Here is a 24,254-nt window from a genome sequence, read left to right on the forward strand (position 1 = left end):
TTTGTACAAATTGAATTAATGCTTTGCACATTAAAACACTGGCCCAAGAGCTGAGAAGCGGAAGCCTATTTCTTTGTTATTTTATGTCATATTGGATACCTTCTCCTAACCTTTAATAGGAAACCACTTAGGGATCACACAGCACCCTAACTTCCCCCCAAAAGCTATATACTATATTTACATATGTACTGTATTTAGAAAGCAAACTTTGATTTTGTGAATTCTTTTCTTTAATCACACCTGAATATAGTACTTATAATTTTTCATTGCAGACTGCTTGTGAACGGTTGTACAACGTTATGCTTTTCCCTGAGGGTGGATGGTTAGTAGACTCCGGTTTAGATGACCAAGAACCTGATACCACTGGGCTTGGTGGTGATGAAGGGGAAATCATGCCTGAATCTATGGAGCCTGATAGAAAACACCAGCTCTCTGTCCTTAGATCTATTTACATACCTCAGGTAATTTTTCATCTTCTTGATACTCCCACACTGGACAAAATGATACTAGTCTTATGTGCAGTGATGTTCTGTATTGGTTATTTTTCTAAATGATCATTAGTGCATACTTCTAGCTTTTAATTTTTTTTAATTTTGACATTAAAGAATTTAAAATTGGTAATACATAACCTCCCAAGAATATTTGTTCGTGGTACAAACCATTTTTTCTATTTTCTTTAACTAAAAAATGCATTGTTTTTATCTCATTATTATATTAAACATTCTTAATTTGATACTTGTGATGAAATAATCTTCCCCTAGTACAATTTTTCAATACCAGATTTTTTATTTTTTATTTTTCATTAGGTAAAATGAATGAAACAAATGGCTTTCAGAATGAACATAAATTATTAAAAATTTCAGGATATATAACTGATTTGGTTGTGAATATTTGTGAATTAGAGAATAAAAAAAAAAATTCTTTTTTAAGTATAGTTGGGGTCACCTTTTTGTTTCCTTGCAAACATACATTAAACATTGGTTTGAGAACACAATGTTGAAAATTGAGTAAACCCTGTCAACCCTCAAGCTCACAATCTAACTTTATCTGGTAATGGAACCATATGCTGGTAGCACACTGTAGAGGATAATAAATTCTTTGATCCCTCCATCTTTGCTGTAATAGCCTAACCTTAATTATTGAAGTTTAATGTCGACCTTATTCTTGCCTATTTTTAGAGGGTTCTCTTCTCATAGTTTGGATGCGACCTCAACTTCCTTGTGAATAAGAGAAAAGTTACAGGCAGCAAAATTAGTCGGTGACATTTTTATCTCTTTATCTTTCCCTAGACCACTTAAGTCTATCAATTGTGATTGTTCTGTTGAATTATAGGAGAATCTGTATGGTTTTTTTGACTGCCTCATGACGTGCCTGATAACCAATTCTCATAAGTGTAGTGATGTTAGGATCTAGAAATTTATTAGTTCAGTCTTGAAGTTTTTATATTTTCATTATTTTTCTATGATCTCTCTTCTTAAAGAGGTGGATTCCATAACCCCTTTGATTAAGGACTCCTCTTCTTCTTTTTTTTTTTTTGGGGGGGGGGGTCTACTGGAAGTTTGCAAAATTAGATGGCCACCTGAAGGCTGCATATAAAAGGATGAACCTTGGCCATTGATATAAATTATGAGAAATAGATATTTTAAAGGAAATTATTGGAGATATGCACAATAACAGGTAGCATACATGTACTTTATAACATGAAAGGCTGTGACAGGATAAAAAAAAAAAAAAAGTGTAAACAAAGTTTCAATAACTCATTTGGAACTGGTTGTTGTTGCTGTAGATTGCCTGGCGGGAAAAAGGGCTCTTGCAATACTGCAGCCCATAATATGGAATGGGATGTGGAACCAAGTTGTGATTAGGACAATTAAAGAGTGTTCTGCTTTGATCCCCTCGTTCACAACTTTCAGCAATCCATAATTCCATAATGACAGCCATCTTAGTAAGGGGGAAGGAATTATGAATAGCTTCACGAGTTATGGAGATGTGGGTGTATGCAGTTTCATAGCCATCTTATTTATGATGATGGATGCTACACCTGTGTTTATATTCATTCTGCATGTCAAGGTTATCATATTAGGAATTTCTTTATCCCTTTCACGATTACTGTTCAAATTTGTTTTCACGTATAACTTTGCTTATTTTGATATTGACTAGTTAGCTGAATATGTACTGTATTTCCAGGTTGCTTCTCTCTTACAAAATATCCTTCACTCCACTGAAAGTTTTAAGGAAGCACTCCAGTTAGCAGACATTATTGCCTCTGAACAGCACCAATTATACAAGGTAAGTAAATTTCTGATGCTCATACTTATTTACTTCATACAGTAATTACAATTAATTTCTAATTGCCAATAGAAAGATAATAACCCATTATGTAATGTCATTTCAAGGTTGAATAGAAAGGAAAGGCTTATATTAAGAATTTTCAATATTAATCTTACCCGATGATCATGTAGCTGTCAACTCCGTTGCCCGACAGAAATCTACGGTCGGGATACGCCAGCGATCGCTTATACAGGTGGGGGTGTACTCACCAGCGCCATCTGTGGTCAGGTACTCCAGTACTTCTTGTCAACAAGACCTCAATTTTTCCTCTGTCGTGCCGCCGGCAAGACCTACATGGATACGCTGTTGTTTTGGAGTCTTTGTTCACGGTTTTGGTGAAGTATTTGCTCTAAAATTTAGCCTTCGCTGTACAGGAAGCTTTTCCCTTAGCTTAGATAGCTTTTGGAATTAATTTGGTTTATTGGTTAACGATCTTTGCTTTACTTTGGAATTCCCCCTTGACTGTTCTCTAAATTCAAGATGTCCGACCACTCTCAAGCTCCTAAATTTAGGCGATGTAGTGTTAGGACTTGTAATAGGCGTCTTCCGAAGGCCTCTGTTGATCCTCACACCGTTTGTTCCGATTGTAGGGGAAAATCCTGTCAATTGGAAGATCGATGTGGGGAATGTGCTGGGCTTTCGGAATTCGATTTTAATGAATTCCTCAAATATACAACTAGGTTAGAGAGGGAGAGAGTTAGGAGGAGTTCTTCTCGCTCTTTGGTTTATTCCTCCCCCCATGCCCCTCAACCTTTTCCTTCCCCTGTGGTGGTGACCCCCGAACCTGCTACGAGTGCTCAGCCTGATATGACGGTTATGTTGCGTGCCATTCAGGCTCTTGGTGATAAGGTGGAGTCGTTAGTTAGTGACCACAATCTTCTCTTGGCAGATGTCAAGGAACTTAAAGTGAAGAGTGCAGTGGGAAGTGTTAGTGCCAGTGCTGTGCCTAGTGTCAGTGTCAGTGTTGCGCATGAGGATACTTCTGTGCGTGCCAGTCGTCCTCCCAGTCCGGGACCTCTTGCAAGCTCCCAAGCCCAGGGGAGAAGCAACGTCGAAGGGCAAAAGGGTTCGGCAGGCCTTGATCGGCGCACAGTTGTATCCTCAGTGGTTGCGGGCGTATCTGATAGAGATCGTCACTTCCACTCCCAGACGAATGAGCCCTTAAATTCCTCGTCTGCGGAAGAGGTTTCCAGGAGGAAACGGTGGACCCAGGTCTCACGACCTCTCAAACGTAAGGTCCCTTTCGAGCTAGTCCAACGGCCCAGGTGTAGCCACTGGGCCAGTTCGGACTCGCCGCAGTCATCTGATGACTGCACACCTCCTAAGAGAGGTAGAGTGGTGCCTCAACAGGCCTCTGCTCCGACTTCTGTGGACCCCAAGTGGACTATGCAGTCTCAGCTTGCGGCTTTGATGCAGGAGTATCAGGCAGAGAAGGTTAACACCCCTCCTCCTGCGAGCGCTCCTCCACCTCTGCGCAGTCCTCCCTGCCAGACGCATGTTCTTGAGGCTCCTCCTGCTTCCATGCGTGAGCTGCCGCATCGGGAGTTGCCAGGTTCCAGCACTATGCAGCAACCTCCTCTACCCATGAGGCAGGAGCCTCATGCTATGCGGCAACCTCCTCAACCCTTGAGGCAGGAGCCTCATGCTTTGCGGCAACCTCCTCTACCCATGAGGCAGCAACCTCATGCTATGCGGCAACCTCCTCAACCCTTGAGGCAGGAGCCTCACTCTGCGCAGCAACCTCCTCAACCCTTGAGGCAGGCGCAACCTTTGAGGCAGGAGCCTCATGCTATGAGGCATCCTCCTCAACGCATGCAGCACGAGCCTCTTACCATGCAGCAGCCGCATTCTTCGCAGCATGAGCCTCTTCCAATGCAGCATGAGCCGCATACCATGCAGCATGAGCCTCATGCCTTCCAGCATTCGCTTCTGACCACTTCGCTTACTCCTCAGACCACCGCAGAACCTCCCTCACTCCAGCCCTCTGCCTTTGTCATTGCCAGCCCTCAGTCTATTCAGCAGAGGCATGATGATGGATCCGCAGGTACGCATGCACCCGTTCTGCAGGATTCAGCCATTCAACCTGCCGCTCTGCCTTTACCTCTCGCTACTCAACTCTCAGGCGATGAGGTTTCTGAGGATGAAGCTGCTCATCTGGATGATCCTACATCTGATGTGGAAGGACACAAGCCTTCGCCGCCTTCCTTAGACTTTCGCAAGGTCCTGGCTCTGTTCAGAGAGTTGTACCCTGAACACTTCGTGTCTGCAACCCCTCGTTCTCCTCCCTCCGAGTTTTCTCTAGGCATGCAGCCTACTACGCCTGCCTACACCAAGCTTGTCCTCGCCAGATCATCAAGGAGAGCTTTGAGGGTTTTAGGGGATTGGTTGCAGTCCAAGCAGCAGCTTGGAAGGACCTCTTTTGTGTTTCCTCCTCCTAAGCTGGCTTCTAAGTCGGGCGTCTGGTATGCCACGGGAGAGGAACCTGGCTTGGGGGTTCCTGCCTCTGCCCAGGCCGACTTCTCAAGTTTGGTTGACTCTCCCCGCAGGTCGGCTATGAGACGCTCGAAGGTCTGCTGGACCTTTTCTGATCTGGACCACTTGATGAAGGGAGTCTTTCGCGCCTTCGAAATTTTTAACTTCCTCGACTGGTGCCTGGGGGCTTTAAGCAGGAAGACTGCTCCTTCTGACAAAGACTCGGCCATGCTACTCATGTCCAGTATGGATAAAGCAATTCGCGATGGTTCTGGCGAACTTGCGTCTATTTTTGTCTCAGGAGTCCTCAAGAAAAGGGAACATCTATGCTCCTACTTATCGACTGGTATCACCCCTTGTCAGAGATCAGAGTTGCTGTTTGCTCCTCTCTCCAAGTCCCTGTTTCCGGAGGAGTTAATCAAGGGGATGGCTGCGGCTCTTATCCAGAAAGATACGCATGACCTCATGGCTTCTTCAGCACGTAAGGCTAAAACCTTACCTTCCGTGCCGAGATCTTACCGCACTCCTGTGGCTGATACACCTGCTACCAGATTCATTCCGCCCTTTCGTGGTAGAGCCTCCAGTAGAGGAGGTACCCGTGCAGACAGTAACCGGGGCAAGTCAAAGAAGGGTGCCAAGTCCACGAAAAGCAAGCATTGACTTCATTCCTCTCCAGACAGCTGTAGGAGCCAGACTCAAGACCTTCTGGCAAGCCTGGGAGAGCAGAGGTGCAGACGCTCAGTCTGTCAAGTGGCTAAGGGAGGGTTACAGAATTCCGTTCTGCCGCAATCCCCCTCTGACCACTTCTCCCATCAACCTCTCTCCCAACTACAAGGAGAAGGACAAGAGGCTAGCGTTACAACAAGAGGTGTCGCTCCTGCTACAGAAAGAGGCAGTGGTGATAGTTCGGGACCATCATTCCCCGGGCTTTTACAACCGTCTCTTCCTGGTGGCCAAGAAGACAGGAGGTTGGAGACCGGTGCTGGACGTCAGTACGCTCAATGCTTATGTCACCAAGCAGATGTTCACAATGGAGACGACGAAGTCGGTCCTAGCAGCGGTCAGGCAGGAGGACTGGATGGTCTCGTTAGATCTGAAAGATGCCTACTTTCACGTTCCCATCCATCCAGACTCCCAACCTTTTCTGAGATTCGTCTTTGGAGAGGTTGTGTACCAGTTCCAAGCCCTGTGCTTTGGCCTGACCACGGCGCCTCTTGTGTTTACGCGACTGATGAGGAATATTGCGAAATTCCTTCACTTGGCAGACATCAGAGCCTCCCTTTATTTAGACGACTGGCTTTTAAGAGCTCCCACAAGTCGTCGCTGTCTGGAGAGTCTCAGATGGACTATGGATCTGACCAGGGAACTGGGCCTCCTGGTCAATTTAGAGAAGTCCCAGCTCGTTCCTTCCCAGACCATCGTTTACCTGGGTATGGAGATTCAGAGTCGAGCTTTTCGGGCTTTTCCGTCGGCCCCAAGAATCAACCAAGCCCTGGAGTGCATCCTGAGCATGCTGAGGAGGAACCGATGCTCGGTGAGGCAGTGGATGAGTCTAACAGGGACTCTTTCATCGCTAGCCCTGTTCATCGAGTTAGGGAGACTCCACCTCCGCCCCCTTCAGTACCATCTGGCAGCTCACTGGAACAAGGATATGACGCTCGAGACGGTCTCAATTCCTGTCTCCAAAGAGATGAGGGCTACTCTAACGTGGTGGAAGGACAGCATTCTTCTCAAGGAAGGTCTTTCGTTAGCTGTTCAGACCCCCGACCATCATCTCTTCTCGGACGCATCAGACTCGGGCTGGGGCGCGACATTGGACGGACAGGAATGCTCAGGGATATGGAATCAGGAACAGAAAACGCTTCATATCAATTGCAAGGAGTTGTTGGCGGTTCATCTGGCCTTAATGAACTTCAAGTCCCTCCAGCTAAACAAGGTGGTGGAGGTGAACTCCGACAACACCACAGCCTTGGCGTACATCTCCAAGCAGGGAGGGACTCATTCGAGGAAGCTGTTCGAGATCGCAAGGGACCTCCTCATTTGGTCAAAAAGTCGAAAGCTCACGCTGGCAACGAGGTTCATTCAGGGCGATATGAACGTCATGGCAGATCGCCTCAGCCGGAAGGGTCAAGTCATCCCCACAGAGTGGACCCTTCACAAGAACGTTTGCAACAGACTTTGGGCCCTGTGGGGTCAGCCAACTATAGATCTGTTCGCTACCTCAATGACCAAGAGGCTCCCTTTGTACTGTTCCCCGATTCCAGACCCAGCAGCAGTTCACGTGGATGCCTTTCTGCTGGATTGGTCCCATCTCGACCTGTATGCATTCCCGCCGTTCAAGATCATCAACAGGGTTCTTCAGAAGTTCGTCTCTCACAAAGGGACACGGCTGACGTTGGTTGCTCCCCTCTGGCCTGCAAGAGAATGGTTCACAGAGGTACTGCAATGGCTGGTCGACGTTCCCAGGACTCTCCCTCTAAGAGTGGACCTTCTGCGTCAACCTCACGTCAAGAAGGTACACCCAAGCCTCCACGCTCTTCGTCTGACTGCCTTCAGACTATCGAAAGACTCTCAAGAGCTAGAGGCTTTTCGAAGGAGGCAGCCAGAGCGATTGCCAGAGCAAGGAGGATATCCACTCGCAGAGTCTATCAATCTAAGTGGGAAGTCTTCCGAAGCTGGTGCAGGGCCAATGCAGTTTCCTCTACCAGTACCACTGTAACCCAAATTGCTGACTTCCTGTTACATCTAAGGAACGTTAGATCCCTATCAGCTCCTACGATTAAGGGTTATAGAAGTATGTTGGCAGCGGTTTTCCGCCACAGAGGCTTGGATCTTTCCTCCAACAAAGATCTGCAGGACAGCCTTAGGTCTTTTGAGACCTCTAAGGAAAGTCGGTTGTCTACTCCAGGCTGGAATCTAGACGTGGTCCTAAGGTTCCTGATGTCATCTAGATTTGAACCGCTACAATCAGCCTCTTTCAAGGACCTCACATTAAAAACTCTTTTCCTAGTATGCCTAGCAACAGCTAAGAGAGTAAGTGAGATCCACGCCTTCAGCAGGAACATAGGTTTCACATCGGAAACGGCTACATGTTCCTTGCAGCTCGGTTTTTTGGCTAAAAACGAGCTTCCTTCACGTCCTTGGCCTAAATCGTTCGAGATCCCTAGCCTATCTAACTTGGTGGGTAACGAGCTGGAGAGAGTACTTTGCCCAGTCAGAGCTCTTAGGTACTATCTGAAAAGGTCAAAACCTTTACGAGGACAATCAGAAGCCTTATGGTGTGCTGTTAAGAAGCCTTCGCTACCAATGTCTAAGAACGCAGTTTCTTATTACATCAGGCTTCTGATTAGAGAAGCTCATTCTCATATGAAGGAAGAAGACCTTGCTTTACTGAAGGTAAGGACACATGAAGTGAGAGCTGTGGCTACTTCAGTGGCCTTCAAACAGAACCGTTCTCTGCAGAGTGTTATGGATGCAACCTATTGGAGAAGCAAGTCAGTGTTCGCATCATTCTATCTCAAAGATGTCCAGTCTCTTTACGAGAACTGCTACACCCTGGGACCATTCGTAGCAGCGAGTGCAGTAGTAGGTGAGGGCTCAGCCACTACATTCCCATAATCCCATAACCTTTTTTTTAACCTTTCTCTTGATTGCTTTTATTGTTGTTTTTGGGTTGTACGGTCGGCTAAGAAGCCTTCCGCATCCTGGTTGATTTGGCGGGTGGTCAATTCTTTCTTGAGAAGCGCCTAGGTTAGAGGTTATGATGAGGTCCTTTAGTATGGGTTGCAGCCCTTTATACTTTAGCCACCTAAGAGTCGTTCAGCATCCTAAGAGGACCGCTGCGCTCAGTAAGGAAGACGTACTTATTAAAGGCAGAGTAATGGTTCAAGTCGACTTCCTTACCAGGTACTTATTTATTTTTATTGTTATTTTGAATAACTAATAAAATGAAATACGGGATACTTAGCTTCTTGGTTAACATGTATACTGGTCTCCACCCACCACCCTGGGTGTGAATCAGCTACATGATCATCGGGTAAGATTAATATTGAAAAATGTTATTTTTATTACCAAAATAAATTTTTGAATATACTTACCCGATGATCATGATTTAAATGACCCGCCCTTCCTCCCCATAGAGAACCAGTGGACCGAGGAGAAAATTGAGGTCTTGTTGACAAGAAGTACTGGAGTACCTGACCACAGATGGCGCTGGTGAGTACACCCCCACCTGTATAAGCGATCGCTGGCGTATCCCGACCGTAGATTTCTGTCGGGCAACGGAGTTGACAGCTACATGATCATCGGGTAAGTATATTCAAAAATTTATTTTAGTAATAAAAATAACATTTTAGAATTTTTATGAAATTTAGGCCATATGGCCTGGGCACTAGGGCTAATGAGGCCATTTATCGCCAAGGGTGCAGCTAACAAAAAGCCCCAATTATAGTATGGAGTAAAAGTGAAGGGAGATTGGATAGCAAGAATGAAAGGAAGGGTTTTCTCAAGTTTTCTCTTTTTAAGTAAAATGATACTGTATTGCCAGGGCAATTGTTCTGTAGAATAAATTTCTTTTAAAGCTTTCATCTGACTCAGTGTGTGATGTTTATATTAGGAGGTCCAGGGTCAACTAGTTTTTTTATAGTACTGTAATTAGTTCATATGAAATTTAATGACATTTTAACGGAATATAGATGTTTTCATTAATTGGTTAACATGTCTCTTTAACTTATTTAGCATGTAACATTATTTTTATAAACCTCCCCTACTGTCCAAATTGCTTCTCAGGAAGCTTGCTTATATCAACTTTTACCCCATAAAATAAAAAAATTCCCTTTCTTCTTAACTTCATTGGGCAAAGTCTCTGGTATTGACAAAATAGTGGTTAAGGGCAATACCCTTGGCTTGGTTAAGCCACACTGTCCTTTGTGCTTGTGTCTTCGTCACTCTTGCTTTAGCAAGTCATTTAATCTTATTTAATGTGTTAATTCTTCAAATTGATGAGTTATTTTAGTTATATTGTGAGAGTAATGAATGTCTTCTCATGAGTTTCGTAAACATAAATTGTTCAAGGTGACTAAATTAAGAGTTCCAAACGTAAAAGAAAGTATCTTCATTTAAAGGTAAATCTGGGGTGGACAATGTTGGTTGTTTATAGCACGGATGATGGATGATAATGACATACCATTCAGAGTACTTTTAATAGTAATAAACTTCAGGAGCCTTTTTCATAGTAAGTTTCTTTTGTGTAATTTCAGGAGAGCTGTGTTTTTGAGTAATTTAAAGTATAGACTAGCCTTCCCATGTGTGGACACGAGCCTAGCTCCTCACAATTAATCTAGTTTTTCTAGTGTACCACTCCGTAATGGTTCTGATGGCGCACAAAGCATTTACAAAGGGAGATCCTCTTTTAGAGCCTTAAGTTCTATATAAACCATTTCTCTCTTTATAACCCATTTCTCTCTTTATAGGGAATGTGCTTACATCGATCAGGAAACTAGTCGTAAGACTTTTAGCATGGTATAGCTACCCACCTCTAGTTTGCCGTTAACAAACTGTCATTGTCTTTTCTTGTTCAGGAGTTCGTGGGTTTTGGGGTTTCCGTCATGCGGCTTGCCGGGCCTTGAAGGTCGTCAATACGACACTATCTTCAGCTTCTGAGACGGTTCCCCATTATCTTCGTCCTGCATGCAGTCTGTCTTGCTCGCAGGACTCTCCTTGTATCGAGTGTTGAGAGTCACCATCCTCCCAGTGGGTGAGATTGGAAGGCAGCGGAAGAGGAAGTCTAAAAGGGATTCTTCTCCTTCAAGGAAAGACCTCAAAGGCATCCCTTCTCCGTCGGCTCAATTCCTCCACTCCGACTCTGCTCGCTTGTTTATTCCGAAGGACGGTCGAGTAAGAGTATTGGTTGGTCACAAGGTAATACACTGATAAAGCTCTCGTGACCCAGGACAACCCTTAGGGGCGAACACTGTCGTTTTTCTTTGCAAAGCTGCGGTGTCTAACACTTGGGGATTGTCTCTCATTGGTGCTTGCTGCAACTCCTGCCTACCTTATGGCTTTCGGGTCTCCCTGCTAAGGAATTGTTTTTTCAAGAGCACTACAGTTAAGGGCACAGTGGGAGTGCATATCTACTTCCTTAAGGATTAACCATGGTTATCCTTTCCAAGAATCTGAAGGTGATGCACCAACAGTTTTCTCATGCCCTTAGTTTACAGCTCTCTTTGCATTGCTACCTTCATTCCTACAGCTCAGTGTACGAAAGGGAGTAGTTCCAACTAGTATTCCTCAGAGTAATAGTCAGGTTTTCTTCCCTCATTCCTTCTAATGCTGGAGTACAAGGGTGACCCAGAAGCTGCTTGAATGAAACCAGTTTCAACTGTTGCTCCTGGAGTTACCAGTTGGGGTTTTCTTCCTGATTCCTCATAATGCTGGATTATAATGGTACAGTTACCCCCTCCTCCCATATTCGCGAGGGTTAGGGACCAAATTCCTCCCGAATAGAGAAAATTCGTGAATACTTAAAAAGCTATTTAAAATGCTTATAACTGCCTATTTTGATATTCAAAACATGTAATATCAGAAATTTCATGATAAACAATTTAGAATCATTTAAAAATAGTTTAAGACATTTTCCTGGAAAGTATACCTAATGTGGTTCATGAACACCAAGATGAGAGAAATAAGTAATGTTATATGCCCTTGGAGGTATAACGGGATGCCTCGAAAGTGGGAGACTACTCTTTGTCGTCTGCATTGGTCACACTCAGATGACACACGAGTTTCTTGCTAACTGGCCAACATCAACCACATTGCGATGACTGTTTGGTACCATTGACAGTGAGGCATTTGTTGACTGAATGCCCCACATATAATAGTGAAAGAAGTAGATATCTACTTGAGGCTTGAGGTAAGGATGGCAGGTTTATCCTTGCCAAGATTCTTGGACATTATGTGTCCTACCATGCTAGTGGTATTTTTAGCTTTATTTCTAAAGCAGGTCTTCTGAAAGATATTTAACTTTTAAAATGACATCTTTGTTTTTAAGGTTTTAATTGAATATTTTTTTATTTACAATAAACGATATCAGCGACAATGACCTTAGATGTCAGGATAGTAGAAAACCTAAAATCAATCAATCGGGCTGCTTTTCTCATGCTTAAACGAGCTCAGAGTTGCACCCCAGGTCAAGTTCCCAGCCAGTTGTGTATGGGACTTCTGCCCTCCTAAGGGTGAATTTCTTTAGTAGAGTAAAAGGTTTGTATAAGTAAAGGAACAAATGACAAATTTGTCAGTAATTTGAATTTTTTCTAACTATACAAGCCTGGGCTCTTTTCTTATACTTAGCCCGCCATCACCTGTCCCCCTAGAAGTCCTGCTTGCAACCAAAAGTGTCTTAACACACTAGATGAGTGTTTGAGTGGAGTGGCTGGTCAATCCCCTGCTAACTACTGAAGGATTACTAACTCCTCTCCTTAAAAGATCATGGCTAGATTCTAGCTACACTGGAACTATGAATCCATAGTAAAGAGCTCAGGTTTGTATAGTTAGGAAAGATGCACATTAATTCCAAATTTTCCATCTTAATTGCTATACAGCATAAACTTAATTCTGTTTTGTTGCGAATGTAGATTAGTTGAATAGAGTTGGAATACATAATTTTGTTCTGCATAATTCTATATTTCACATCCCTTTATTTACAGGCATTTGGAACCTGCGAGTTGCAACGATTTCTCGTGAAGCTTCGAGAAACGTCATTGGAACTGCTAGATAGAAATTGTGATGCTTTAGGTTACCCTCTTCAGTAACCAGGAACAGTATTTTAAAAAGTTATGTTAGAAAAAGACATTGGTGAATAAGTGAAAATGGAATATGTGCTCATGTGTGTAATGAGTGTTTTGGGAACAAAAGTTATGCATTGTGTTTTAGAAGTTGAATGAAGATATTTTTAAAAGTTATTGATTTCATATGTGAATTTTGTAATTGAATGGATAAGTACAAATTATTCATATTTTCTCAAAGAATATCCTGTTTACAGTAAAACTTTGAAAGTACAGTATCTGTAATCCACCCACTGTGCATTATGATGTCTTTTCATAATCAAGTACTGTAATTAGAATTTAAGTTTATATAGATTAATCCCTTGGCTATCGCTAGTGTTTCATTCCAGGCACCCCTCGATAGCTGAAAAATCGTGAAATGCAGAAATCTGGTCCATATTTTTCATTTTTGAAAATGTTCACTTTTTATTTTCTTTATAAATCTAACCCTTCTAACACTTATAAAACTGAGGGAGCAATAGGTGAATTGTGATATGGTGAAGGATTACTGTATAAATATTGATACATTAACGAGACAACATTATTACAAAGAAAAAATTACAGTACTGCATAGGAGGAGAGACTGATGAAATTTATAAGAATATACATTCTTACCATGATGAACAAATAACAGTTTATGAATTAAGTATTCTTAAATTTATGGTAGTAAGCCCTCTTGTAGAAAAATACTGTGTATTCTGTCCTAAACTTGATAAATTTGAATTATAATTTTAGATTTTGAATTTTGGTCAAAAATTGCTTGATTACATAGAATATCTAAGATTAGATGATTTGTACTTTATGAGTATAAACTAGAGGTGTTTACAATATCAACCATTATGATGAATGAATACAGCATGCATAAACCTTAACCAACACAAATGCATGGGGTCAGGAAAAACACGTTAATGTTTAAATTCATTTTTATAAGAATAAATAAAAAACCAACTTGCATCACATATGGTAATACCCTCTAGGTTATACTGTAGGCCAATATTCTCATTTTTAATTTTCAACAATGATTCAAAGATACAGATATAGCTATGTAACTCTCAATCAACATGAGAAGGTGTGCTCTGTTAACTGTTCAAAGTTGAAAGTTTTCAAAGTTTATTTCTACTTCACTTACTTTTCTTTTCTCACATATAGGTCTATGTAATGTATAGTCAGGAAGCGTAAATAGAACTTTACAGTTATCACAAAATACTTGTTCAATTGGAGTAGCCTCTGAAGACTTTCGTCTGTGGTTACGGGTTTTGAGATGATTTTTGTATTTAGCTTCTATTAGAAAAGATACATTACAACAAGAGCAATGGTAAGCTTTAGTTTCCTTGGTATGACATTTCATATGATTTTTGCAGTTAGATAAGAAACGAAACTGTTTTCCACACTCGTTACAAGAATATGGTTTATCTCCAGAGTGTATTCTCTCATGACATTTTAGATCATCTTTTCTTGCAAATCTCTTATCACAAACAGAACAGATATGTTGTTTCTCTTTACAATGCACCAACATATGTCTTGAGAGTCTTGACTTCAGAACAAACCGCTTGCCACAAATCTCACACACATAAGACTCAAATTCTACCAGATGATTTTTCTCATGAATTTTCTTATCTCTCGGGCGTAAAAATCTTTTCTCACAATATTCACACTGAAAATCCTTCTTATTGTTATGTATTGCCATATGTTCTTTCAGGGAAAATTTACTGCATAGTTTTTTATCACAGATATTGCAAATATAATCATCTGTGTGTTGTTGCTTATGTTTGTTGAGGTTAGATTTTGTGGCTGTGTGGAATCCACAAATGTCACACTCAAAGGACTTTTCCTTCGTATGAATGACCATGTGTTCAACTTTATGACTATAGGCACGGAAAGCTTTACCACACACACTGCACTGGTGCTTCCTCTCGGTTTTAGTGTCAGTATCTCTGGGTTTTCTTTTAGAAGATGCCAATGATACAGCTTTTGCAATAATACCACTTTCATTAGTTTCTAGACCAATGTCATTGAATACTAACAGGCTCTGCTTTTCCTCATACTGTAAAAAGTCACTTTTCATAAAAGTCTTAACAGCCTTGCTGAAACTCTTGATGACATCCCTACATGCTTCAGAGAGCTGAAACTGAAGTCTTTCAATGTATTCAAAATGTTTAAAACACTTCTCACAAACAAAATTACTGGGTAATTGCACTTCAATAATTGGTTTCTTTAAAATACAACACAATAAGTTTATCAGAGGTTCAGGATTAGCTCTCGACTTTCCAACTCTTGTAAAGGAACTAATGGTAGCTCCCTCACTACCACAAGTTAAACATACTTTAATTTCTGCAGCAGAAATCTGCAAAAGAAAGAAAATGGTTTAAGAATCAAAATGACTATATCTTTTAAAACATGAAATGTTTAATGTCAAGTTCATTACAGTAAATGTAAAAAGGGAAAGCTTTAAATTTTGAGATCGACAGGGGTGAAGGGTACTTTTTTTTTTTTTTTTTTAAATCTCAAGATACATTGGTACGTTACATGATGTAATATCAAACATGAAAAAATTGCAATTAATTAGAAAATTTTAAATTTACAAAGCAAGCCTCTAAGCCTTGCTTGGAAAATGATGTAAATAAAATATGACATTCGTAGATAATTTGTATTTTTCATAACGATACAGACCTTAGCTATTTATTTAGGGGTACTGTATTACTTTCGGCGAAGCTAAAATGACGAGCCATTAAAATTTTAGCGAGGGTTAACTAACCATACCGCTGCCGCCCCCACACTGCTGATTTAGCTCACTTTGCTTGGAAGTAGGACTTCAAGGGGGATAGGGCTGGCAGGCAAGTTTGTATAAATAGCTAAGGTTTGTATTGTTAAGAAAAATGCAAATTATCTACGAATTTGTCATTTGTTCCGTAACTGGAATACAAACCTACGCTATTTATTTAGGGGTGACTCACCCAATAGGAAGGGTGGACGTCCCTGCCAATCTAGCATTTGGCTTTACACAGGGGCTCCTTATCTGAGTATGTTAATAATCAAAATAAGGAGTCCCCACGCCTCGCTAAAACCTTGCTACGCAAGGTCCGCGGCTTACGCAAGCTGTGTGTTGAGATATTTAGAAGTGTGACTGTCCAGGTTAAGTTATTCAGTCTTTTTGAAGGAAAAACTCTTGTAACCAAGACTTTCTAAATACCACCTTTGCAGGGTAGGGGGACGCAACAGTATTAGCTTAATACGAGGTACACAGGGGAGTATGGTTTACCTGCAGTGGTTTGAGGTCAGCTTATGCAGAGAATCCAGGATGCTGCTTTCTCCAAGAGAGGAGGATGAAGAAAAGAATAAAAACCAGTCAAATCTTTACATTCATGCAGACTAAAACCAGTTAACAGTGCCCTCAACCTTCTGCTACTTGTCCAATAAGGAGCTTGAGGTATACATCCAGCTGTTGTGCCACCACAGGACCGATAGAGATCGTATCAAGTTCCTGTGGATCACGTCTTGCAGGAGAATGGTTGTGAAAGTCACCTGGAACATTCACACTCTTGCTTGTAGAACCTGCGTCACAGAGTAATCTGCTTAGAAGGGCCAGGAGCATTGCTATGCCCCTGACATCGCGGGTCGGCGTGTTGGATGAGGATTTGAATTCAGACCATAATTTATGACATTGTGAATCCAGCAGACATGATGTTTTGGTGATCCTCCTCTTGTCTCTCCCCGCTGATGACGAGAAGGGACCCGGCTGGGCTGTTGCCGTTCTCTTGAGGTAGAGCCTCAAATCTTACCCTGGGTAAAGTAACAGATGATCTGGATCGTCAGTTACTGAGTGGAGACTTATTGTCTAGGATCCGTCACCTCTGGAGACTGTGTCTGGCAACATACTTGGGGATGAAACTGAACGTTGCCTTTCCCCCTTATCATGAATGGGCGATGTCGAAAGAGAGACCATGAAGTTCCTTGACTCGTTTGGCTGCTGTCAAAGTGAGGAGGAACACCGTCTTCTAAACCAGGTGAAAATTTGTTGCCTGGTGAAGTGGAACGTAAGGAGGTCTTCTTGGAGGGAGACCAGAGAACTCGAACCATGTTCTGAGAGGGAAGTCTCGATTCCGACTTGGAAAAGGCAAGTTGTAAGTCCGCATGAGTTAAGAAAGATTTAGCGATGAGGGGGTGTCCCTTCATTTCAGTTTGAAGGAGAGGCTCATGGTTGAGTGATTGACTTTACCTGCTGGAACTGAAAAGGGGGTCTTTTCCTCCTGCACATACTTGAGGATTCCGCTATTGCTGGAATAGAGGTATCGAGTAGAGAGATATGCTTTCCCATGACATCAACCTCAGAAGATGTTATACTTTGCCTGGTAGACTGATGCTGATGAATTCCTCAGATATCTAGACCAACCTCTTTGCAACCTAATGTGAAAAGCCTCTGTGAGAGAGGAGGTACTGTACTGAGTAGTCTCCAGGCGTACAATCATAGCGAAGCTATATCCTGTGGTAGATGTCTAGAAGTGTGGTTGTCTGTGATGTGGAGAGGGTTCATTTGCAGGCTCTATCAGGAGCTGCAGAAGGTTTGGAAACCGTTCTGTGTAATACCACAGCGAAGCTATGAGAGGCTGACCGATGTCCTAGCCTTATTGAGAGTACCCTTCTCTTCCGACAAAAACAGGGACGAGACGTAAACGTCGTTGTTGTACCCACCGTTGTTGGTATGCTTCTTGCCAGAGAGCCTTGGGGTCTAGGAATGGGAAGCAGTAGAAGCCTGAGGCTTAGCGAACATATCCATAGTTGGAGAACCCTGTAAAGTCGGGACTTTGTCGGCTACAAGGTGATCCAAAGACTGTTCGGTACACGTTATCTGAGATGCTGTGCACAGATTGTCGGCAAGTACATTCCTCTACTCTGGAATGAAGCAGGCTGATAGTGGTACCGAGCAGACTTTGGCCCATCTCAGTATTTATACTGTTACATGGGAAGAGGCTGCGAGCAAATTCCTTCTTGCTAGTTGATGTGAGCCTCTATGTGGTGTGTGGTGTTGTCGCTCAACACATCACTGAGTGGCCCGTTAGGAACTGATGAGGCTGTTGAAGGACCGGAAAGTTGCCCTTCATCTCTTAAGAGATTTAAGTGAAGGTACTTTCGGACTCTGTCCAGAGGCCTGAGGTTGTGTGGTGCAGAACTATGGTCCCTCCTCTCTTCTTTTGATGTGTTCTAAGCACATCATCAAGTCTGAGGGGTGGGGAAGGATGAGAAGGTTATACCATTCCGTAGATTCATAACTGACACCCATCCCTTGAGGTTCGTCCAAACTTCTGGTCCCATGGGGGTCAGAATGTCTGCTCGCGAGTAGTAACCTGTCAACAAGTCGCTGATGGGGGTTGTGGATCGTTTGCTGATCGCTTTGGTGGATTGGTGTGATGGCGAATGGCGCGTAGCTAGAAGTGTGTTGTATGCCTTCTGATCTAGGGAACAACGGGCAGAGGTTGACTAGTAAGTCCGAATCACGAACTGCTGGTGAACGGCGAATTGCCGATGATCGGTAAATTGGCGATCTGTGACAGGCAGAAGAAGGCTGTCTGGTCAGTCAGCCAAGGAAGGTTGGCAATTAATGAGTTGGTAATCGGCTTGGAGAGCCCTGAGAGACAGCAGAATGGTTTAATGATAGTTAGTTGGCGATGGTGAGCCATTGATGATCAGCCATTGATGATCAGTGATCGATCACGGACCGGTGATCGATGAGCTAAAGATCAGCAAGCTGACAATTGACTGGTCAGAGATCAGCGAGCTGAGGTCGATGATTGAAGAAAGACGAGCTGCCCATCGGCGATCTAGTGATCAGCAAGCTGATTACTGGTTATTGACTAGCAATCGGCGATCGGCATGCTAGCAATCGGAGAGCGTTAGCAATTGGCGAGACTGGAGGTCAATGATCAGAGAGAGATGAGCTAGCAATTGGCGATCTGGTGATCGGTGAGCTGGCAATCAGCAAATGGTGATCTAGCGAACAGTCGGTTGATGATTTCTCATTGGTAATTAGAGATTTGCGAGCTAATGATAGGCTGTTTGCAACGTTCAGATCGTGTTTGCTGACAGTGGTACTGTCAGGAAAAACTCCTAAAGAGAAAGGGACCAAGGGTTCCTTGTGAGGAGTCTTGACCGATGGTAGATGTGTTTGATTCCCCTTGGAAAATGGAATCTTCGGGATTTTGAACCCTTCTGTGAAGCTTCTTCCCTCTTTTCCCGGCGGCCATGCTGTAATGCGTTTGTGGGGAGAGGAATGGGGCAATGGTGACCTGTCAAAAAGTTTTCACTCTTGCTTATTGCGCGAGTGCGCAGGAGAGTACTGGAGCGATGGCGCACAGGATGATGCTGGTGCTCAGTTTCAGCTGAAGCGCAGTTTTTGGTGAATGCGCAGAAGAGTGCTGGGCGAGCAGATAAGCACTGGTGCGCAGGTGAGCGCTGGCTCTTTGGCAAGAGTTGGCGCACTGGATCTGAGAGCGCAGGTGAGCGCTGGCTCTTTGGCAAGAGTTGGCGCACTGGATCTGAGAGCGCAGGTGAGCGCTGGCTTTTTGGCAAGAGCTGGCGCATTGGCGAGCATTGGATCTGTGAGCGCAACTGCACAGGAGAGCGCAAGTGCACAGAAGAGAGCTGGCGAGCAGGAAAGCGCTGGTCCGCAGGTGAGAGCTGGCGCATCGGCGAGCGCTGGATCTTACAGAGTGTAAGTGAGCAAGAGAGTGCAAGTGCGCAGGAAAGTGCTGGCGCGCGGGCGTGGATGACTGCTGGCGCGCGCACTCAAGACTACTGGCGTGCAGGAGAGTGCTGGCGCATAGGACAACAATGGCGCAAGTGCACGGGAGCGTGCTGGAGCGCAGGAGACGCTGGCGCGCAGGAGAACACAGGGGCGCACAAGAACGCTGGCGCGCAGGAGATTGTTGGCATGTCGGAGAGCAATGGCGAGCAGGAGACCAAAGTTGCCTGGGCACGCGCTGAAGTTTCGGTGAGCTCTGTTGCGCCAGCGATCGTAGGTTAGCTGGTGAGCTGGCGAACGTTGCTCTCTGTGGCGAGATTGTGCTGGTAGGTCGGCAGGTCAGCTGGTAGGACGATCAGGAACTGGGATGTGCCCTTTGGAAGGGCGAACATCCACCGATGAAGATCGCGAACGATCAGAGTCCAGGACTAGCTGCAGTTTTGTCAGGAGAAGGTCCAGGAACAAATGAGGGCCGGTGGACCAGCAAGCTGACCTTCAACAGTAGCAATCCTCCGAAGAGGAGTCTCTACGAGTGGCCCCTTCGCGAACGAGAGGTGATCACTTCGCAGGAGACTTACCTAAGACTATGCTCTGCCCCCGAAGGAAGAGAGACTCAGCAAGGGGGGAGTGTAGTTTAGGCGAAGACAGCAACAGCAGTCGGAGTCGATGAAGTGATGAAGATGCAGGAAGTTCTCCCTCGGAAGGGAGAAACAACCTCACACCTGGGGAGGAAAACTCTCCCTCGGAAGGGAAAGTTATCCAATCCTGGAGGCGAACCTCCTGGTAGCGCTCTTAAGATGTTCTGACAAGAGCGCTACCTGAGGAAGCGTAGCCGGTGCTAATTCCTCGAAGATGAAGTGATGATCAGGAGTTGCCACAGGCGTACTTCTAAGAGAAGGGATGACACCCATGATAACGTCCTCTGAGGGATGGCAGTGACAGGAGATTTCCCAGACACGAACAGAATAGCTCTGCTTCGTCGGCACTCTTAGTCGAACGAAGAAAACTGCATTGCTAACTGAGGGAACATAAAATAAATTATGTAACAGAAAATTCCCTCGGGAGGAACACCTAGTCTGCGACGGGAAGGGAGACCACCGAGGGAACAAACATAAAATAAGTAATGCGACCTCCCTTCCCCGGTTGGCATCGATAGGAGAAGGGGAGTGGAGAGTAATTGTAATAAAACAAGAATTACAATTATTTAAATCGGCTAAAAATATTCACTGATAGGAGGAACCACTGATCCTCCGAAGGGAAGTGTTCCCCACGAAGAAGAGGCTGAAAAGTTAAATTACAAACAATTATAATTTTACTTAAATAATTGAGAAAACAACCGGAAGCTCAACCTAACCCGCGAACGGGAAAGGTGCTCCCCCTGTTAGTACACTGTCGGAGGCCCATGAAAGGTGAACGGCCTTGAGAAGAGAAAGATCGTAATCAATCTCTGAGAGGCCATACTCCCTTCGCTCGGTAATCCATATGTTTCCCGTAGGAAGAGGGAAAGGTGAAGACAACAGCTGAATGAGGAGGGTCCAAACGATGACTATTCCCCTGCGGCGGCGGTCGAGTCAACGGTAGGTTATCTGCCGACAGAAGACCGATGGACAAGGGGGGAGAGATCGGAAGGGAAGGTTCCCCGGCCTTGCGCAAGTGTCTTGAGAACCTGTCGTATATGTATCACATGCACAGCACATACACTGAAAAGGACACTTACAACATTTCTATATATATATATATATATACATACATAGACATTAAGAATGTTTTCAGCTGCCTATCGGTGATCTAAAGATCAGCAAGATGATGGACTGGTTATTGATTAGCAATCGGAGATTGTTAGTCATTGGAGGGACTAGAGGTTAATGATCAGAGCTGAGCTAGCCATTGGCGAGCTAGCAATCAGCAAACAGTGAACTAGCCATGAGTAAACAGTGATCTAGCGATCAGTCTGTTGATGCTTTCTTGTTTGCTGATGGTGGTACTGTCAAGAAAAAAAACTTCAGAAGAGACAGGGACCAAGGATTCCCCATTTTGATTACCATTGGAAGATGGAATCTTTGGGATCTTGAATCCTTCTCTGAAGCCTCTTCCCTCTTTTCCCAGTGGCCATGTTATGCGTTTGCGGGGGAGAGGAATGGGGCAATGATGACCTGTCCAAAAAGTTTTTATTCTTTTGCCTATTGCGCGAGTGTGCAGGAGAGTACTGGAGCAATAGCACACAGGATGATGCTGGCGCTCAGTTTCTGCTGAAGCGCAATAGAGTGCTGGAGAGCAGACAAGCGCAGGTGAGCGCTGGCTCTTTGACAAGAGCTGGCGCATTGGATCTGAGACCGCAACTGCGCAGGAGAGTGTTGGCACTTTGTGAAGAGCTGGTGCCTTATGAGCGGTGGATCTGAGAGCGCAAGTGAGCAGGAGAGTGCTGGATCTGAGAGTGCAGGTGAGCAGTAAGGCACTGTGTAGGGTTTTGTGCAGTTTACCAAGAATGTGCAGAAGTGCGTGACTGGTTGCGCAAGGGTGGGTGCATAGGCACGCGATTGCGTGGTGCGCGTGCGCATAAGAGGGGTGGCGCGCTCGCTGAAGACTGCGGGCGCGCGTGTATTCAGAAGAGTTCTGGCGCACACTCAGAGGAATGTTGGCGCGTGGATGAGATCTAAAAGAATGCATCCTTCAGGTCCAGTGTAATCATGAAGTCTCCTGACCCAGCAGCCTTGATAATGGTGGCTGTTGTCTCCATTTTGAACCTCGATTGCTTGATGTACAACTTCTGAGATGAGCGGGCAATGACTGGTCTCCGGCCTCCAGATGCCTTTTCTACAAGAAAAAAGTTGAACGTAGAAGCCAGGTGACCCATTATTGACCTCCTGAACAGCATTCTGTTCTTGGTGATCATCTTTCACACCTCATGAAGCAGGACTATGTGTTTTAGAAACTTGCCGATTCGTCATTGACAAAGTCGGGCGACGAAGTAGAGAAGTGGGAGAGTTAATGAACTGGATTAGGTATCCGAACCGCAGAACTTGAAAAAAGATGGAGGGTTTCTTCAGAATGGAGCCTGAACGAGCATCTTCTCTACTGACTGGTCTTCTCGGCTGTGATGTATGAATTTGAGTTCTTGACTGGCACGACATCAATGGTTGTTACTGTTTGAAGGAGATAGCTCTTTGCATAAAAGTGTCATGGGTCTCTTTCCTCAAGTCCTCTGTGACAGCTGCAACATCTTTAGCACCAAGTTGACCCACTGACTGGTAATCTGGAACATCAAATACTCTACTGCCCTAGTACCAGACAAAACGATTTCCTTCGGGGTCTTCCTTTTCTTGAGATCCTCTACTTCCCGATTGCCAGATCTAAGGGAAGAGAAGAACTAGCGTCTACTACTTCGTAGTACTTTTCCTGTTTTGGAAGGAGGATCCCCACAAGCCGAAAGGATTTCCCTGATCCCAAGGAGTCCTTTTCATCAGCTACCTGGTCTCCTACCTTCCACATAACATCCTTGGCCATGACGGTCCAAGGCAGTTCAAGTCTTAGTTGGCGCTGGGTGGAGAACAGCAGGTTAATTATGGCCCACCTACCTCTCGGAGAGGAGTGTTTCCCTGATGCCATTAATAGAGCGAATGATACAAAGAAATTAGAAGAAGATGGACTCCGATTCTCATTCATCTGCTAGAGGTGTCTTTGGTCATGAAGGGAGAGGAAGATCAACTTGTGACTCTTCTGAATCTTCTTCCATCGGAATTTTGTCTGTCTCCATCATTTTCCAGAGGTTCTGACTGCTGACTGGCTGAAGCTGGTACTGCCATCTCGGATGAGGAGACGCAATATGCTACCTGTCCTCTGCAGCTCTAATGACTTTGTCGTTGGGCTGGTCTCGGGCCTCTTGGGATTAACGTCTTCTTAGTTGCCTTGAAATCCTCACTCTCTTTCCTTTGGGTGCCTACTGAAAAGGGGAAGGAGGATCTGAAAGAATGAGTCATGGTTCCTGCACCCTCATAGCCTTAGGCAGTGAACCTCAAGGCCTATGTACTGGCTGCGGATCTTCTTCCGTAAAAGAAATGGATGTAAGCCTATAGTTTTCCGTTAAGGAAATCTCCCTCGGCGTCAAGGAACCCTTATCTGTCCTGTTCTTGACAACTCTTTGAGGCGTAGATACCAGTACCGTGAACCTACACCAATAATTGGGACCTCTTTTGCCGAAGCAGCATCCAGTGGTTGAGGGGAGGAAACTGGTTCGAAAGTCCTGCTTGGGTTGGAGTCCTCCTTGGATGCTGAAGAATCTACTGAAAGTTAATCAAAAGGACTAAAAGCGAGTACTGTACTGTATTATACTGTCTTCTGGTGACGTAGGACCTGCAGGGAGCTTACCTTTTCTTGACACCTCTCCTTTCCGTCAAAGCCTATAGTATCCGTTTGGACTGATGTTCCACCGTGAAGGAAGTCTCCGGTGATGAAATTTAGAGCTCGCCTGAGAAGGTGACAAATACTCAGAGAGCGAGGGTGGGGTGCGGTAAGAGCATGGCGATGATATGCGACTGGAGCATCCAGGAGAGGAACCCCAGGAATGAGAAGGAAAGCGTGAAGGTAAAACCCTATTGGTATCATATGGCGAATTGCAATATATGCGCAAGGACGAAGATTTCTTACAGCACAAGGGCAAGGCGAGGAGAGATGAGTGCAACGAAAAAGATCTAAAGTGTCTTGCAGACGAAGAGCGCCTATAGCGTACTAGCGAGGATTGTCCTAAGCACAAAGGGGAAGATCACCTTGAACATGCAAGAGAACATTGCCTGGAGAGCAATGGAGAAGATTGTCTGGTGAGCTATGAAGAAGATCGCCTGGAGTGTGAGGGTAATCAATGACTTGATACAAATGGGGAGTCTGTAAGAGCGCCAAAC

The 24,254-nt window shown here is 44.4% G+C and overlaps 1 protein-coding gene and 1 pseudogene across 1 annotated transcript in view; one reads left to right on the forward strand and one right to left on the reverse strand.

Annotated features, from left to right (window-relative positions):
- LOC137619486 (nuclear pore complex protein Nup107-like) overlaps positions 1–12,954 on the forward strand; it is a 195,963-nt gene extending 183,009 nt beyond the window's left edge. Inside the window, exons 16-18 of the mRNA XM_068349555.1 lie at positions 273–461; positions 2,188–2,289; positions 12,507–12,954. Of these exons, the coding sequence (XP_068205656.1) occupies positions 273–461; positions 2,188–2,289; positions 12,507–12,611 (396 nt within the window). The 3' untranslated portion in view covers positions 12,612–12,954. The remainder of the gene's footprint in view (positions 1–272; positions 462–2,187; positions 2,290–12,506) is intronic.
- Positions 12,955–13,392: 438 nt separating this feature from the next.
- LOC137619884 (zinc finger protein OZF-like) lies at positions 13,393–22,863 on the reverse strand (annotated as a pseudogene).
- Between the last annotated feature and the right edge of the window lie 1,391 nt (positions 22,864–24,254).

Source organism: Palaemon carinicauda, chromosome 26, assembly GCF_036898095.1.
Source record: "Palaemon carinicauda isolate YSFRI2023 chromosome 26, ASM3689809v2, whole genome shotgun sequence".
NCBI lineage: Eukaryota > Metazoa > Arthropoda > Malacostraca > Decapoda > Palaemonidae > Palaemon > Palaemon carinicauda.